Genomic DNA, 17,029 nt, shown 5'->3' on the forward strand with positions numbered 1-17,029 from the left:
GGGAGATCGAGACCATCCTGGTCAACATGGTGAAACCCCGTCTCTACTAAAAATACAAAAAATTAGCTGGGCATGGTGGCACATGCCTGTAATCCCAGCTACTCAGGAGGCTGAGGCAGGAGAATTGCCTGAACCCAGGAGGCGGAGGTTGTGGTGAGCCGAGATCGTGCCATTGCACTCCAGCCTGGGTAACAAGAGTGAGACTCTGTCTCATTAAAAAAAAAAAAAATTTTTTTAATTTTTATCTTAAAATTTAAAATTTTTAAAGCCAGGCATGTAGTCCCAGCTACTCAGGAAGCAGAGGTGGGAGGATAGCTTGAGCCCAGGAGTCAGAGGCTGCAGTGAACCATGATTATACCACTGCACTTCAGTCTGGGTGACAGAGCAAGACTCTTGTCTCTAAAAAAATTAAATAAGAACATGGCAAAACCCCATCTCCATAAAAAAATACAAAAAAATTAGCCAGGTGTGGTGGCACCTGCCTGTGGTCCCACTTGAGCCTGGGAAGGCTGAGGTGGGAGGATTGCCTTAGCCTAGAAAACAGAGGCTACACTGAGCCATGATTATGTGGATCTGCACTTCAGCCAGGGCAGCAGAGTGAGACCCTGTCTCAAAAACAAATTAACTAAATAAAATAATTAAAACAGGAATATAAACCTTTCTTTTGCTCTGTCATGCACTCAACTGGTACTTTCACAGAGCCAGCATCAGGGAGGTTGGGCCGACCCAGGAAAAAGGGAAGGATAGAGAATGCGAACCAGGAGGGACACCGCGCTGGTTTCCGGCCTCGTTCACCTTCCTCTGTCCCATTTCATGTGGGTTTCACAAGAGCTCAACTCCTGTGTCTCCTGTGCACGGGCCACATGGCTTCAAGATGCAGTGGCGGCTGGGCACGGTGACTCACGCCTGTAATTCTGGCCCTTTGGGAGGCCGAGGTGAGTGGATCAACTGAGGTCAGGAGTTCAAGCCCAGCCTGGACAACATGGTAAAACACCACCTCTACTAAAAATACAAAAATTAGCCAGGTGTGATGGCACATGCCTGTAATCCCAGCTACTCAGGAGACTGAGGCAGGAGAATCTCTTGAACCTGGGAGGCAGAGGTTGCAGTGAGCCAAGATCACGCCATTGCACTCCAGCTTGGGCAACGCAGAGAGACTCCATCTCAAAAAAAAAAAAAAAAGATGCAGTGGCCTCCACTTCTGCACTGCTGTCACCAACAGCCATGAATGGGGATTTAACATGCCCTGTACTTTCCTGATGGCTCTACCAGCACCAGCTCCCCCACTCCCACCCTCCCTTCACCAGTACAGTGCTGCGAGCACATCACGGGCACACCATGGACACTTCAACACACTCACTCCCGCCGCAGCCCCAGTCAGACCCCTCACCTGGCTGATGGGTGTGTGGACCACCACCCCTCCGATGATCTCTGTCTTGTAGGCCACCTGTGGCTTCTTCTCCAGGGCTGGAGGAGCTGCTAAGCTCTTGAGAACTTCTGTAGTCACAGGCAGGCCCCCGCCTTTGGGTACCTGGGGAAAGCGGCAGCAACAGTCAACGGGGAACAGAAGGTTTAGGAAATGTGGGGAGCCCAAAGCAGAATGGGGGTGCTTTAAGAAAAGCTAATGTACCAATTATAGTCAGACATCTGTGTCCTCCCCAGGCCTTCCACAGTCCAAATCCAAATATGAGCGGCTCAGCCAGCAATGCCCTCCCCACACACAGATACAAACTGACTCCAGGAATTTCTTGAGCACCTACTATGAGCCAGCCCTTCCCTGGCTAGAAACCAAAGATAAAGTGTCAAGTGAAACACACATGGGTCCCCACCCTCGTGGCACTTACATGCTAGTAGGGAGAATAACCAAAAAAATATGTAAAACAAACAGAGTGATTACAAATGGTGGTGAGTGGCACCAAAAAGGTCACGGGAGCTGAGGCAGTGCACAGCAGGGACATGCTGGACACGGAGTGGGCAGGGAGGTGTCCAGAGAAGGAGGCAGGGAGACACTCAAACGGCAACCCGGAGGGTGAACAGAAGCCTGGGGCCAGGTCCGAAGCCTCACACCTGTAATCCCAGCACACTGGGAGGCCAAGACCAGGAGTTCAAGACCAGCCTGGGGAACATAGTGAGATCCCATCTCTACCAAAAATGAAAAGAATTAGCCAGGTGTGGTAGCACATAGCTGCTCAAGAGGCGGAGGTGGGAGAATCTCTTGAGCCCAGGAGTTGGAAGCTGCAGTGAAATATAATCACACCACTGTACTCCAGGCTGGGTGACAGAGACCCCGTGTCAAAAATAATAAATGAATGAATGAATGAATGAATGAAACTGGGAACACGAAGCTGGGGGAAGCCATGCTGGGCAGATGGAACCAGTAAAATCCATGCCTATGAAGGGACAGAACAAGGGGTCTGTGAAGTCTGGAGCCGGAAGGCGTGTGGTACAACCCCTGACCTCTCACAAACCACCTGAGCAATCTTTGGCAAACCATCAAACCTCTCTAGGCCTAAACCATCTCATGCATAAAATGAAAAGAATAATAATATTTATTGTAAGCATTGTTGTGGTTGCCAAATGATAGAGTATATTAAGCACTTTAGAAACACAATTAAAAGAAAAACATATTACAAAATATTTTAATTAAGGCTTCCCAGGTGGTAATAATAATTATACACAGAGCCCTTTTAGAAGAATGAGTTATCGGCAGGGCACGGTGGCTCAAGCTTGTAATCCCAGCACCAAGGAGGCCAAGGTGGGCAGATCACCTGAGGTCAGGAGTTTGAGACCAGCCTGGCCAACACAGCAAAACCCCGTCTCTACTAAAAATACAAAAAAAAAAAAAACATTAGCTGGACACCATGGTGCATGCCTGTAGTCCTAGCTGCTTGGGAGGTTGAAGCTGGAGAAACAGTTGAACCCGGGAGGTGGAGGTTGCAGTGAGCTGAGATCACGCCACTGCACTCCAGCCTGGGCACAACAAAGCGAGACTCTATCTCAAAAAAAGAAGAATGAGTTATTTTTCTTCTTCCTTGACAGAGATATGGTACCATAGCCGATCAAATTGTCATAGAATTTGTATGGTTAGTTGGAACTCACAGGCCAGAGGTTGCAAATTCGTGGCCCACCAACTGACTTTGCCTAAACAATGTTTTGTTAGTCTCATGCAGTGTTTTTTCAATCTGCATCTAAATTTTGGGATATTTCACAGAAAAATCCAGAATTTCAGCTATGTAGTTCTCTCTTAGACAGAAAGTACATTCTGTGTTTGCACAGTCCGTACTACTCTCCCCAAAAGAACGGGAGAGGCCAGGGGTCAGACGGCGCTTATCCTCATTCCTGTTGCCACGTTTCTTCCTCCTTGCCCACTTCACTCATTTATACTAGAGTCTGCAAACGCTGAGGAAATCTTACATTTCGTAAGAAGGAAAGAAAAAAAAAAAAGAGGCCCGGAACAGTGGAGTCATTTGCCCAAAGCCAGGATTAACAGCTGAATGTCGGCAGGGTGTGGTGGCTCATGCCTGTCATCCCAGCGCTTTGGGACGCCTAGGCGGGTGGATCACCTGAGGTCGGGAGTTCAAGACCAACCTGACCAACATGGTGAAACCCCATCTCTACTAAAAATACAAAAAATAGCTGGGCGTAGTGGCAGTTGCCTGTAATCCCAGCTACTTGGGAGGCTGAGGCAGGAGAATCGCTTGAACCCGGGAGGCGGAGGTTGCAGTGAGCCGAGATCACACTCCAGCACAATTGCACTCCAGACTGGGCGACAGATTGAGACTTCATTGCAAAAAAAGCAAAAACAAAACAAAACAAAACAAAAAACAGCTGAACGTCTACTAAACCCTGACTTTCCACTGGAGTCCCGGCATTACAGTGCCCACCTTCAGAGGAATGCAACACCCTGCGTCTATCTGCCAGGATGTCACTGGGATGTCATGAGAAAAACTAAAGTCCTCTCCCACTTCTACAGCTTTCAGAGTCAGACAGGCCTAAGGATCCAGACCTTTCAAGAGCTTGGAGCTACATGACAGCCCTGTCATTTGGTGTCTGTTCAAAATGCACCCGGATTATGCTGGGCCACCGCAAAGAAGGAGACCTTCTCTTCCTGGACTGCACACTCAGTTTACATAGACGAGGATGTCCTCTGCCCCCTCCCTACTTCTCCAAATCAGGCCAGAAATTCCACCTCGATTTTCCTCTGGCTGACAGAAGCCAGCAGTTAGTTTCTTGAGGCCTCCATTCAGTGTCACGCAATGCACCGATAAGGTCTTTGCTTCGTTATCACTAATCTTATCAACTAGGCATGATTTTCTCCACTTTATAGATGAGGTCAACCCAAGCTCATTAAAATTAAGTGATTTGGCCCTAGGACTGCCTGACTCCTTGTTGCTGCTTGTCACCATCTACCTAAGCTACCCTTTCTAATTTTCTGTGAGTTTTGATATTATGTAACCACATTTTTAGGGATGTTGATTTTTGCGGGGATATTTAGTGACAAAATCATCATGGAACTACAGAAATTTCCCCTAAATGACCCAGATGAATTCCTGAAACCCAGCAAAGAAGGAGGGAAGTAACTTTTTAGAGTTCCCAGGGGCCAGAAAAGGAGGCACAGAGCTTGGCTGCTGCATTTCCTCTCAAAATCCCAAAGGCCGCTGTTTGTCACCGCTTATGCTCCTGTGTCATGCACTGCTTCAGATCAACAGACAGACCCTTTCCAAAGCTGCTTCCACTTCCTGAGACTTCTTTAAGATATAGGGTTTCACTCTGTTGCTCAGGCTGAAGTACAGTGGTGTGATCGTAACTCCCTGCAGCCTCAAACTCCTGGGCTCAAATGATCCTCCTGCCTCAGCCTCCTGAGTAGCTGGGACTACAGACATGTGCCACCACATCCAGCTAATTTTCTTTTTCTTTTTTTTTTTTTTTTGTATTTTTAGTAGAGGCGGGGTTTCACCACGTTGGCCAGACTGGTCTCGAGCTCCTGACCTCAGGTGATACACCCACTTCAACCTCCCAAAGTACTGGGATTACAGGTGTGAGCCACTGCTTTATTTTACTTTTGTAGAAATGGGGTCTCCCCCTGTGTTGTCCAGGCTGGTCTTGAACTCCTGGGCTCAAGTGATCTTCCCACCCTGGCCTCCCAAAGAGCTGGAATTACAGGTGTGAGCCACCACACCCAGCCAACTTTCTGAGACTCTGAATCAGCTGGTGGAAGACAAATTCAACCATAACTAAGCTACATAGCTTGAAAACAAGGTTTTTTTTGGTCTGTCCATATTCCAGAGGCCTTGTTTTACCCACCCATGGGGCATCCTCTGATGAGGGAGAGGCTCAGGGACCTCATCTGTGAGGTAAAATAAATGCTCACCTTTTCTCCGCTGGGCAGGCTGGCCCACGAGAAGAAAGAGAAGAATCCAACCATGAGGGAAAGCTGTGCTTGATTTTACTGCTCCATTTTCAACCTTTTTTTTTTTTTTAAGACTAAGTCTCACTCTGTCATCCTGGCTGGAGTGCAGTGGTGCAATCTCAGCTCACTGCAACCTCCGTCTTTTGGGTTCAAGCGATTCTCCTGCCTCAGCCTCCCGAGTAGCTGGAACTACAAGTGTGTGCCATCACGCCCGGCTGTTTTTATTTTTAGCAGAGACATGGTTTCACCATGTTGGCCAGGCTGGTCTCCCTGCTGACCTCAGGTGAACCACCCACCTTGGCCTCCAAAATGCTAGGATTACAGGTGTGAGCCACTGCACCCAGCCATCCATCCTCTCTTTTTTATCACTCTCTCTTTTCACAGGTTTACCAAGGTTTATCAGAATAAGAAGCTAATCATCAAAACTGCTTATAGGACTCAGTTATACTCAGGTTGGATCTAGCAATACCAGACAGGTGTACACATTTCTTCTATACAGATATTCACAGGAACCCTGAGAAATCTGGGAGGATAATTTGCCACAGCACATAGTAGTTATTACTCAAATAAAAAGTAAAATAGAAAGCCCCTCAAACATAAGCATTTCTGACTGTATGATACAGAAACAAACTTTTCAGCATACAAGCCATGGTCTATATAAGCGAGGAGTCTGCCTGTCTTATTGATTAAAAGTCTGTTTGTTTCCAAAACATATAGTTTTTCCTCTCCATCCTTCTTACCCTTCTTCCTTTCTTTTTCTGTATTTCTTAGGAAAAAGAAAGGAATTCTTCATTAGCCAGCACAAGGGAAAAGAGCATACTTGTAGGATAGTCCATGAACTAGCACTGTGAAGCTTTTAAGCAGAAGGCTTTTCCAGGACAGGGAGGCAGGTGGCTTGCACTGACCTTGCAGGCAGCCTCTGAAAATAAGAAGAGTATCCCTCAAGCTGGGAAAAAGTTCTGACTTCCATCCCCATGTGCTTTTCCCTTTACTTGACTTTTCACAGTCAGCAATCCATTTTCCAATCCTACCACATTCTGAATCAGCATCCCACAATCACCCGAAACAGGACTGACCGGGAGCCCTCCCTGGAAGCACAAAGGGGATGCTCCATGAACTTCCCCTTGAACTTGATTCAAACCTAGCCGCTCGGTTCAACTTGTGGTTGGTCAGCCAAGGAACAAGAAGACGTGGGAGAGAACTAGGTACAGATCGGGCTTCTGGGAAAGTCTCTGCTGCCATCTCAGTTTTTCCCAACCCCAACCAGGCCATATTCTGGGAAGAGGCACTTTTACTACCCCAGAAAACAGAAAACACCAAACTTACGGTGATCTTGCTGGCTTGGTTCAAGGCTTCAACCCAGTCCTTCAGATCTTTCTGGTCATTGGCTTGAAGGAAATATCTCTGAGACAGGGCATTGATAACTACAAAAGCCACGGAAAAGAAGGGAAGACATTCCTGGGTCAGAATACAAGCAACGCAAGTTTCCACAAAGCTAAGGTGTTGGAGGGTGCAAGATGCGTGAACTCCACAAAGCAGATTAATAAATCTCCCATGACCCTAAGTCACTTGTCTGGATATTTAGGAAGTCCCAGGCCATACCTGCTCACTCTCTTTCCCACCTTTAAAAGCATCCCATCGGCCACGGAAACAACACCTGATGACGTAACAGCGGCCTCAGTGTGCTGCTCTGCAGTGATGAGGCTGCTGTTCTGCCATCAACAAGATGCAACTGAACCACATTCTGGCGCTGACAATACATTTACTGTCAAGATGGTACATATAGAATTTTGGACTCATGCTTGGTCTCCACTGGCACAACTGGCCTGGACTTGGAGTCTTGTTTGTGGCTGGGAAATATGACAAAGCTTTCCTGAGATCAAATCTGTGACCTTGGCCTCACTCTAAACCTGTTCTTCCCTCTGAGCATTCCATTAAGTCAACAATTTACTTCCATGTTTATTATTATTACATATATATTTTTTTAGATCTGATAACCACAAAACGTGAGACTCATTTCTGAGCTTAGCTATGAAATTTGCAAGAAATAGAATGGGAATACCAAAGATGTTTGAACCAATCTGAAGTGGAGAGAGAGAACAGCTCAAGGGAATATTTTATTCTCCCAGCATAAGCTTGAACTGTAGTAGGAGAGCCTCACGGGGTAGCTGCAGAACTCATCTATTCATTCATCTGACAAACATTTTCTGAGCACCTACTATGTGCTAGGAACCATCGTAAATGCTGAAGATACCACAGTGACAAGGCAGAATAATATCCCTGCCTTTGTGAAGCTTACATTCAGAACCACCCCAGAGAGGCAAGAGAAACTATTTGTTAGCATTTGCTCATAGCACTTAGCACAGCTCTGAGAACACAGTAGGAGCCAAGTAACTATTTGATGATAGAGTCACTGAATTCACTGACTTGAGGCACCCACGCACGGTGACTCTGCTTCCTACACCATCCCCCAACATATCACTCTTTGGGCAACTTAGACCCTCAACAGAACACTCCTTGCTTTCTCATATCCCCTTCCTGGCACTGCCTTCCACCTCCCTTCTGAGTCCTCCATCTTTTCTGAGCACACCATTTCTCAGCTCTAAAATAAGGATTCGTAGAAACTTCTAGTGGACACTTTGCACCTGCCCTGTGGCACTGAGAAAACTGAAATGCAGACGGACAATTATTAAAAGAAAAAAGTGTTCGAGATGATGGATATTGATATGTTTGGATCTGTGTCCTCACCCAAATCTCATGTTCAGTTGTCATCCTGGACATCTGTTGGAAGTGGGGCCTAGTGGGAAGTAATTGGATCACGGTGGATTCTGGGGGCGGTTTTCATGGTTTAACACCACCCCCCATGCTGTCATCTCATGATAGTGAGTTCTTGTGGAATCTGGTTGTTTAAATGTGTGTAGCACCTCCCACTCTCTTTCTTGCTTCTCCTCTGGCCCTAGAGAGCCTGAAGATCATGCAGAACAGCGAGCCAATTAAAACTCTTTTTTTTTTAGATGGAGTTTCACTCTTGCTGCCCAGGCTGGAGTGCAATGGCGCAATCTCAGCTCACTGCAATCTCCGCCTCCTGGGTTCAAGAGATTCTCTTGCCTCAGCCTCCCAAGGGGATTAGAGGTGGGATTACAGGTGCCTGCCACCACGCCCAGCTATTTTTTTTGTATTTTTAGTAGAGAAGGAGTTTCACTATGTTGGCCAGGCTGGTCTCAAACTCCTGACCTCAGGTGATCCACCTGCCTCGGCCTCCCAAAGTGCTGGGATTACAGGTGTGAGCCACCGTGCCCGGTCAAACCTCTTCTGTTTTTAAATTACTCAGTCTCAGGTATTTCTTTATAGCAGTTCAAGAACAGACTAATACAGATATGCTAATTACTCTATACATTACGTACCGCATGAATATGTACAATTATTATTTGTCAATTTAAAAAACAAAACTAAAACAGAAAAAAAAGACAGAAAGAAAACAGAAATGTTACTAGTCCCTGGACCTCTGTCCTTACATTATTAACAACCTTTGCAGCAAGACCAGGGAAAAAATATCACTTGACACCCAGAACCGTCATTGTGATTTAAGTCACTCATACGCACAAGGTATAGTCACATGTGATCACAGGACTGTCTCCACACAAAAGAGGAAGTTGCCATATCAATATTGAAAGAGCCCATCCCCTGGCTCTGTACTTACCAAAGCAAAATGGAGTTTTGGGTTTCTGCTTTGGGGTAGCTATGCTCACCTAAATCAAATAAGAAATAAAAGAAACATGAATATGCTTCTTACAATGTTGAAAATTTCTTATTGTGAAATTTCTCATACATAAAGAGTATATTAAACAGGTGTCTACATTTTTTAAAAATAATAATTAAATGAAAACCCTGTACTCATCATCCGGATCAAGAAACAGGCATTATCAGTCCTATTTCTTAGAAGCCCTGTGTGCCCCTCCCTGATAGAATCCCCACCCATTAGAGATAACCAGTATCTTGATGTCTGTTCATCTTTACAAAGAAGACTTGTTATTTACTTATTTATTTAGCAATAGGGTCTCACTCTGTCACCCAGGCTGGAATACAATGATACAATCACAGCTCACTGCAGCCTCCGACTTCTGGGTTCAAGTGATCCTCCAGCGTCTGCCTCCTGGCTAATTTTTTTTTTTTTAATGCCACTATGCCTGGCTAATTAAAAAAAAAAAAATTGCAGGAATGGGTCTTGCTATGTTGCCCAGGCTGGTCTCAAACTCCCAGCCTCAAGCAACCCTCCCACCTCAGCATCCCAAAGCGTTGGGATTATAAGCATGAGCCACTGCACCCAGCTCAAAAACACTTTTAAAAGCCACTGAGTCCTGGCGAAAACCTATCCTGGCCTCATTCACACTAGCAAGATTCCCCTCATCCCCTCCCCTTTCAACCACCAACCCTTTTCCTAAATAGTTTTCCAAGCTGAAGGCAGTATTGCTACAAATGCATGGATTCCCATCAGAACACTCAGATAGATGAAGCAGCAAGCTGCTCGCTGTGCTCAGACACACGGAATAGTTGCCTTCACATCTGCCCTCATGGCCTAGCCATGAAAATGAGCACCTTCCAGGTGCCCAGAGAAAGGCTGATGGAATCAGAGAACACGCCTATATATCTCAAGGAAGGGCAAGAAACAGAGGAGGTAATTCTATACCTCTTGTTGCTGTATTTAATCTTGCTTTGGCAATCCTACACCTGGCATGTACACTCCTCAGTATCTGCCTATGTGAACTCATATCATTCAGGCTCAAACAAAAGAAAAAAAGAAAGGAATTCATATTCCACCGCATGCCCACAAAGATTAGGGACAATCCTTGATGGAGGCTGAGCCTCCCTGGAGAGTTTCCACCACTGGGCCTCTAAAGACGCAGCCACCTTCCCACGGTTCCTAGGCTGGGGACTATTCACATAATGTCACAGTCCTCCCCTGGATACCATTCTCTCCATCCCTTTGCAGCCAAGGGTATTCTTCGACTTCTCACCTAGTGGCTCCAGAAGTGGTTCCCACTTTATTTTGTTTGTTTTTGGGTTTTTTTGGTTTTTCTTTCTTTTTTTCAAGATAGAGTTTTGCTTTTATTGCCTAGGCTGTTCGAGCAATTCTCCTGCCTCGGCCTCCTAAGCAGCTGGGAATACAGGCACCTGCCACCACACCCAGGTAATTTTTTCTATTTTTAGTAGAGACAGGATTTCATCATGTTGGCCAAGCTGGTCTCAAACTCCTGACCTCAGGTGATCCACCCACCTCAGCCTCCCAAAGTGCTGGGATTACAGGTGTGAGCCACCACGCCCAGTGGTTTTCCTTTCTTTGATACAGGGTCTCACTGTTACCCAGGCTGGAGTGCAATGATTCGATCTCAGCTCACTGCAACCTCCGCCTCCTGGGTTCACCCAGGAGTGCAGTGGCACAATCACAGCTCAGTACAGCCTTGACTTCTCATGCTCAAGTGATCCTTCCACCTCAGCCTCCTGAGTAGCTAGACTACAGGCATGTGCCATCACACTCAGCTAATTCTTCTATTAGTGTAGAAACGGGTCTAGCTCTGTTATCAGGGCTGTTCTCAACCTCCTGGCCTCAAGTGATCCTCCTGCCTCAGCCTCACAAAGTGCTGGGATTACAGGCATGAACCACTGGAACTGGCTGGTTCCTGCTTTGATGGGCAGCCTATTAGAAGCCAGGTGCCAAAGAAGAAACCTTGAGTTGAAATTAAAGTCTCTTCCTGGCTGACTGTGGCTAGGGTCTAACAATGACTGACCCAACAGTCTGTCTAGGTTCTTACTCCTGGCTCTAAGTTCTTGCTATACACCTGCCCAGGTTCCTTAACCAAAATTAATATTGCCCCAAATAGGTAGGAACTGAGGTGGCACCTTATAAAAGATCAAAAGAAAGTCAAGTAGTCAGAGACAGAGAGTCTCAAATGACAGGTGTCTCAATGGAGTGACCTCCATTTCCTGTTCTATCAAATAAGGGATCATAATATTGTGTTTTCATAGGGTTATCATGAGGGTCAAATATGATAGTGCAGGCCGGGCGGGGTGGCTCACGCCTGTAATCCAAACCCCTTGGGAGGCCGAAGTGGGTGGATCACAAGGTCAGAAGTTTGAGACCAGCCTGGCCAACATGGTGAAAACCTGTCTGTATCAAAAATACAAATAATTAGCCAGGGATGATGGTGCATGCCTGTAGTCCCAGCTACTCAGGAAGCTGAGGCAGGAGAATCGCTTGAACCCGGGAGGCAGAGGTTGCAGGGAGCCGAGATCGCACCATTGCACTCCAGCCTGGGTGACAGAGTGAGATTCTGACTCAAAAATAAATGAATAAATAAATTTTAAAAAGTGGAAGTAGAAGGAGAGGCATGAGATAGGTTTCTGAGGGCTGTGATGGCCAAAGACAGCTCTGCTGTGGTCAGGATTATACAGACATCAGGGGCAGGACAACCAGGAGTCATGCACAAGAGGACTGTGGGAGTGTGGACACTGAGGGCCAAAGCAAGGAAATGAGTTACTGACAGATCAACACTCAGGTGTAAGCAGGACAGAGGCCTGCATGATGGTCCAGATTGATGTTGGGGGGGTGGGTCAGAAACCCAGGAAGCAAGATGCCTGGGGGCCTGGACCATTACGTTATGGACCCACCAGCGTCCTCTTACCTGTCAGTTAAGACACAACTCAATTTGGATGGTCTGTGTCCGAACTTGGGATAAGTGAGTTTACCTTTGCTCAAATCTTCATTTTTTTAAGGTCTTTCTTAGGCCCTATGGCTTTCACCTCACATCTCAAAATGCACCCACTTCCCTTATTAAATATAATTGTTTGGCTATAAAATATTCAAAAGGATTTTAATCATTTTACTTTTGGAATGATTTGGCTCTGAGTAACTCATCCAATTTGTAACTGGCTTTAATTTCTTTGCAATCATCTTGCACACACACAAAAGGATTCTAGTGAACTAAGAAAATTTGTATCTTTTTTTTTTTTTTTTTTTTTTTTTTGAGACAGAGTCTCGCTTGTCGCCCAGGCTAGAGTGCAATGGCAGGATCTTGCCTCACTGCAACCTCCACGTCCCAGGTTCAAGCGATTCTCCTGTCTCAGCCTTCCAAGTAGCTGGGATTACAGGCATGCACCACCATACCCAGTTAATTTTATATTTTTAATAGAGATGGGGTTTTACCATGCTGGTCAGGCTGGTCTCAAACACCTGACTTCAAGTGATCCACGCACCTTGCCGAGATTACAGGCATGAGCCACTGTGCCTGGCCTGGTACCAATTATTTTCAAATGAAAAAATTTTTAATGTTTCATTGAAAAATTAATGATGTTGACTTGATGTAACATCTTATACGCATTTAAGTACTCATCAGGGAGGTTGACATAATGTTATATAGGCATTTAGTTAAATATTTATTTATTTATTTTTTATGAAGACGGGGTTTCACCATGTTGGTCAGGCTGGTCTTGAACTCCCGACCTCAGGTAATCCATCTGCCTTGGCCTCCAAAGTGCTTGGATTACAGGTGTGAGCCACCACACCCGGCCATAGTTAAATATTTATTAACATTAGATATGGCATCTTCACTTTGTATGTAGGAGACCAGGCAATTTTTTTCAGGTTTCATACAGTTTTGCAGGCCCAGAGAAACTCATGGGCCCTCAGCATTTTGCCCATAGTTCCAGGCAGGGCATTGGCTATATTGATGTGTGGAGTGAGGCTTTAAAGGAAATGAGGTATCAAAAGCTATAACTAATCCCTCCTGGGTTGAGCAGATTCTGTGTGGAGGAATGGCTGTCTTACCTGCATTATCTTTTTTTTTTTTTTTTTTTTTTTTTTTTTTTGAGACGGAGTTTCGCTCCTGTTACCCAGTCTGGAGTGCAATGGCGCGATCTCGGCTCACCGCAACCTCCACTTCCCGGGTTCAGGCAATTCTCCTGCCTCAGCCTCCTGAGTAGCTGGGATTACAGGCACGTGCCACCATGCCCAGCTAATTTTTTGTAGTTTTAGTAGAGACGGGGTTTCACCATGTTGACCAGGATGGTCTCGATCTCTTGACCTCGTGATCCACCCGCCTCGGCCTCCCAAAGTGCTGGGATTACAGGCTTGAGCCACCGCGCCCGGCCCTTTTTTTTGTTTTTGAGATGGAGTCTCACTCTGTCACCAGGCTGGAGTGCAGTTGCAGTGGTACGATCCACCCGCCACGGCCTTTTAAAGTGCTGGGATTATAGGCATGAGCCACCACACTTGGCCTTTGCTTTTTTTTTTTAAGAGATGAGATCTGCCTCTGTCACTCAGACCGGAGTGCAGAGGCACAATCATGGCTCACTCAGCCTCAAACTCCTGGGCTCCAGCGATCCTCCCAATTCAGCCTCCCAAGTAGCTAGGACTATAGGCAATCGCCACCATGCCCAGCAAATTTTTCTTTAAAAAATTTTTTTTGTAGAGACAGTGTCTCACTATGTTACCGAAACTGGTCTTGAACTCCTGGCTTCAAGTTATCTTCCCACCTCGGCCTCCCAAAGTGTTGGTATTACAGGCATGAGCCACTGTGCACAGCCTACTTCCAGCTTTAGAATGACTTTGAAAAGCTGGGAACTCCAACACCCTTTCTGGTTTATTAGGAGAATTGCCTTTTCTCTGAAAAACTCCTATTTGTCACTGACTAGAGAGAGCACCCCGGGTAGACAGTTTCCACTGTTTGGATAACAAATGCTCACTCTGACCACAACTGATTAGCCAGCCTGTACTGTGAGAATGCTACCCATGTGCTTATTATGGGAACTGGAGCCTTTAAAGAGACGGTCTGGCTTTGTGTTTGTTTTCCTCTGTTTACCCAGTTTTGGTCAGGAGGCATGTGTGAGTGCATGCGTGTACAACTATCACTGGCCTCATGCCTAATGGCTTACCACGGAAGGGCGATTCGGCAAACCAACTCACTGCTGAATTAACAGGATCGGTTCTGGTTCTGCCCTGACTGGCTCGCTGCAAGGGTAAGACCCTCAGTGTCTCTGATCAGCTTCAAAATAGGTAAAGCCAGAGTAAAAACACTATTCCCCTTTGCCACAGAGTGGCAAAAGAGGACAATGAAATGATTCTGCCTGTTGCTGAGTCCCACAGAAAGAAAGGCCAAGGTGGGGCCAGACACGATGGCTCCCACCTGTAATCCCAGCACTTTGTGAGGCCGAGGCGGATGGATCACCTGAGGTCAGGAGTTCAAGACCAGCCTGACCAACATGGTGAAACCCCATCTCTACTAAAGATACAAAAATTAACCAGGTGTGGTGGCAGGCGCCTGTAATCCAAGCTACTCGAGAGGCTAAGGGAGGACAATTGCTTGAACCCAGGAGGCAGAGGTTGCAGTAGCCAAGATCACACCACTGCATTATAGCCTGGGCGAGACTCCATCTCAAGTTTTTTTTAAAAAAGGCCCAGGAGGAAATCTAACTTATCATGGAGACGTGGTCGCTTCGCCTCTCCCTGACATTTGGTGACTACGGAGGCGGGACTCTTGCCTGCTGGGAGGAATAATCCAACTCTGCCCCCACTGCACCAGGGATCATGCCAGGTGGCACCAGGGATCATGCCAGGTGGCTACAGCCTCCCTCAAACATCGTGAAGAAACAGAGTATCCTCATGAAGAGGCGTGGCTGCAGGGGGTGAGGTCAACCGACTGTCTGACTCCAGTGAGGCACCAAGGCACAGCCATCTGCACAGCGGAGGTGGCCACAGCTGGGGCACTACACGGCAGTGGTTGACTGTGGGTCCTGTGAACAACCCAGCAGCAAGCAGAGGTCAGGGATGTGAGCAGGGAGTGGGCACAGGTCCTCCGTAGAGTGACGCACACAGGGCTGCTCCACAGCTCAACAGACTCAGGAACTCGCGCTTATCAGATCAAACACAGACCACAGGAGCTGCAAGCTCGTCAGCGGCCAGGCACAGCTAGGGCCAGCCCCACCCTGTCTGCCCTTGGCCGGAAGCGGAGCTGGGGCCCCTCTGGCAGAAGCAGCGGCCACAAAACAAGGTCTCCTAGCTCTGCTGTGGCCTCTGCCACAGTGTCTGGGGTGACCTTGCCCCACGAGGTGGCATCAGGACCAGAGGAATAGCAGTCACCTACACGGGATGGGGGTCTCCGGCCCAGCTTCAGGAGGTCAGTGGGCTCCCTGGAATTATACGTAAAAGCAGGGTGTGTCCCTATACCTATGCATTTACCTGGAGAAGGCGTGCATGCTTTTCATCAGCCTCCCTCGCAAAACAATCCACAACCCCCCACAAGTTCTTTCTGAGAGGTGACCGAAAGCAAGGCCCCGACAACTGGGACACAGCTGGGGGTGGGACAGTGGGGTTGGCTGGGCAGTCAGGGGTGGGTTGAGGGCAGGGGTCATAGGGCAGCTTTAATTATTTTCTAGTGCTAAGAACTGGTTCTGTTGCCATAGATGCTCTAGATGACATCTGATCATCACTTTCATCTCTGTCTCTCTCGGGCCAGAGGCCACAGGCCCATCCTCATCTTCCGGGCACCAGCCCTCAGCAGACAGCAGAGAAACACACACCCCGAGCAGAGAGCCCACCTACAACTCTCTGGCCAGGCCACCTGACACCGTGGCAAGAGCTTTCCTCCAGGAGGAAATACCTAAGGGTTAACAAGAAATGACCTGGAATGCGGAGCTGGAATCCAGCGTCTCAGTGGCTACATTTCTTTCTGGGAAAATCCCCTGCTTTCTGGCAGGGGGTCAGGCAGGAGTTAAAGGCTCTGAGCTCTGTGTAACCCGACCCAGTGGCAGCTGTGGGTTTTGCAAAATGCCCACCCAGCCCTGCCTTTCTCAGTACAGGGCTAAACAGCAGGTCACCCTTTCCAAATGAGGCAGCCTCCAAGGCTGAGAACTCTAAAACCCTCATCTGAGCTGCATTTATAAATCATGATTCAGCAGGAGATTGAATTCACTCCTCCCCCCCGCCAAAAAAAAAAGTCTTCCCAAATCCTCTCACACAGGAGAGGGTTTCATTTTTCATTTATTACTGCGAGGTTTTCTGCTCCTCTGCTCTAAATTCTCTGTCTCCGACCCTCCTGGAGAAATGACCTCAGGAGCTCTCAGCAAGATGATGACAAGTCAGGAAGGGCGGGCAGGCCCGGGCCTCTGGCTGCTCTGGCCGGGGGAGGCGGCCACATTTCTCACCGCAAGGCATGCACAAATTGCCGGCAGCTGTGCTAGCAAGGCTGGACTTGAAAGGGCCCTTCCCCCAGCCCCGAGGTCATTCTCTCCCTCTTTAATCTGTCCTGACGCTGCCCTGCATCTTGTGCCTTGGTACCGGGCCGTGTCTGCCGGACTCTGCCTGCACACCACAGGCACAGGGACGCGCAGCCCCTCCAGCCAAGGGTGGCCTCTCCTCCAGAGGCCCCCAGTCCTCTCCAGGTTCATCTTCTGATCAGCCAGGGTGCAAGGCTCCCAAAGCTTGTTACAAGATGGAGCCGGTAGACCCTTGGCTCGGGGCCCCCAGGCCTCAAGCCCCTGAGGATGAGAGGGGATGGCAAGGCAGAAGAGGCCCCCAAGAGGCCTGCAGTGAAGGGGCGTGGGGAGCGCAGGGCTTCCGAAACCTCA

At 47.7% G+C, this 17,029-nt stretch overlaps 1 protein-coding gene across 7 annotated transcripts in view; it reads right to left on the minus strand.

Annotated features, from left to right (window-relative positions):
- Positions 1-17,029, minus strand: part of PLEKHA2 (pleckstrin homology domain containing A2) — a 75,796-nt gene that overhangs the window by 24,047 nt on the left and 34,720 nt on the right. For all 7 annotated transcript variants that reach the window (XM_032288150.1, XM_032288144.1, XM_032288145.1 and 4 more), the window contains exons 4-6: positions 9,111-9,159; positions 6,737-6,834; positions 1,391-1,531 (exon numbers count right to left, since the gene is read on the minus strand). In XM_032288150.1, the coding sequence (XP_032144041.1) occupies positions 1,391-1,531; positions 6,737-6,834; positions 9,111-9,159 (288 nt within the window). The remainder of the gene's footprint in view (positions 1-1,390; positions 1,532-6,736; positions 6,835-9,110; positions 9,160-17,029) is intronic.

Source organism: Sapajus apella, unplaced genomic scaffold (genome assembly GCF_009761245.1).
Source record: "Sapajus apella isolate SASKATOON/1434 unplaced genomic scaffold, GSC_monkey_1.0 scaffold21, whole genome shotgun sequence".
Lineage (NCBI taxonomy): Eukaryota > Metazoa > Chordata > Mammalia > Primates > Cebidae > Sapajus > Sapajus apella.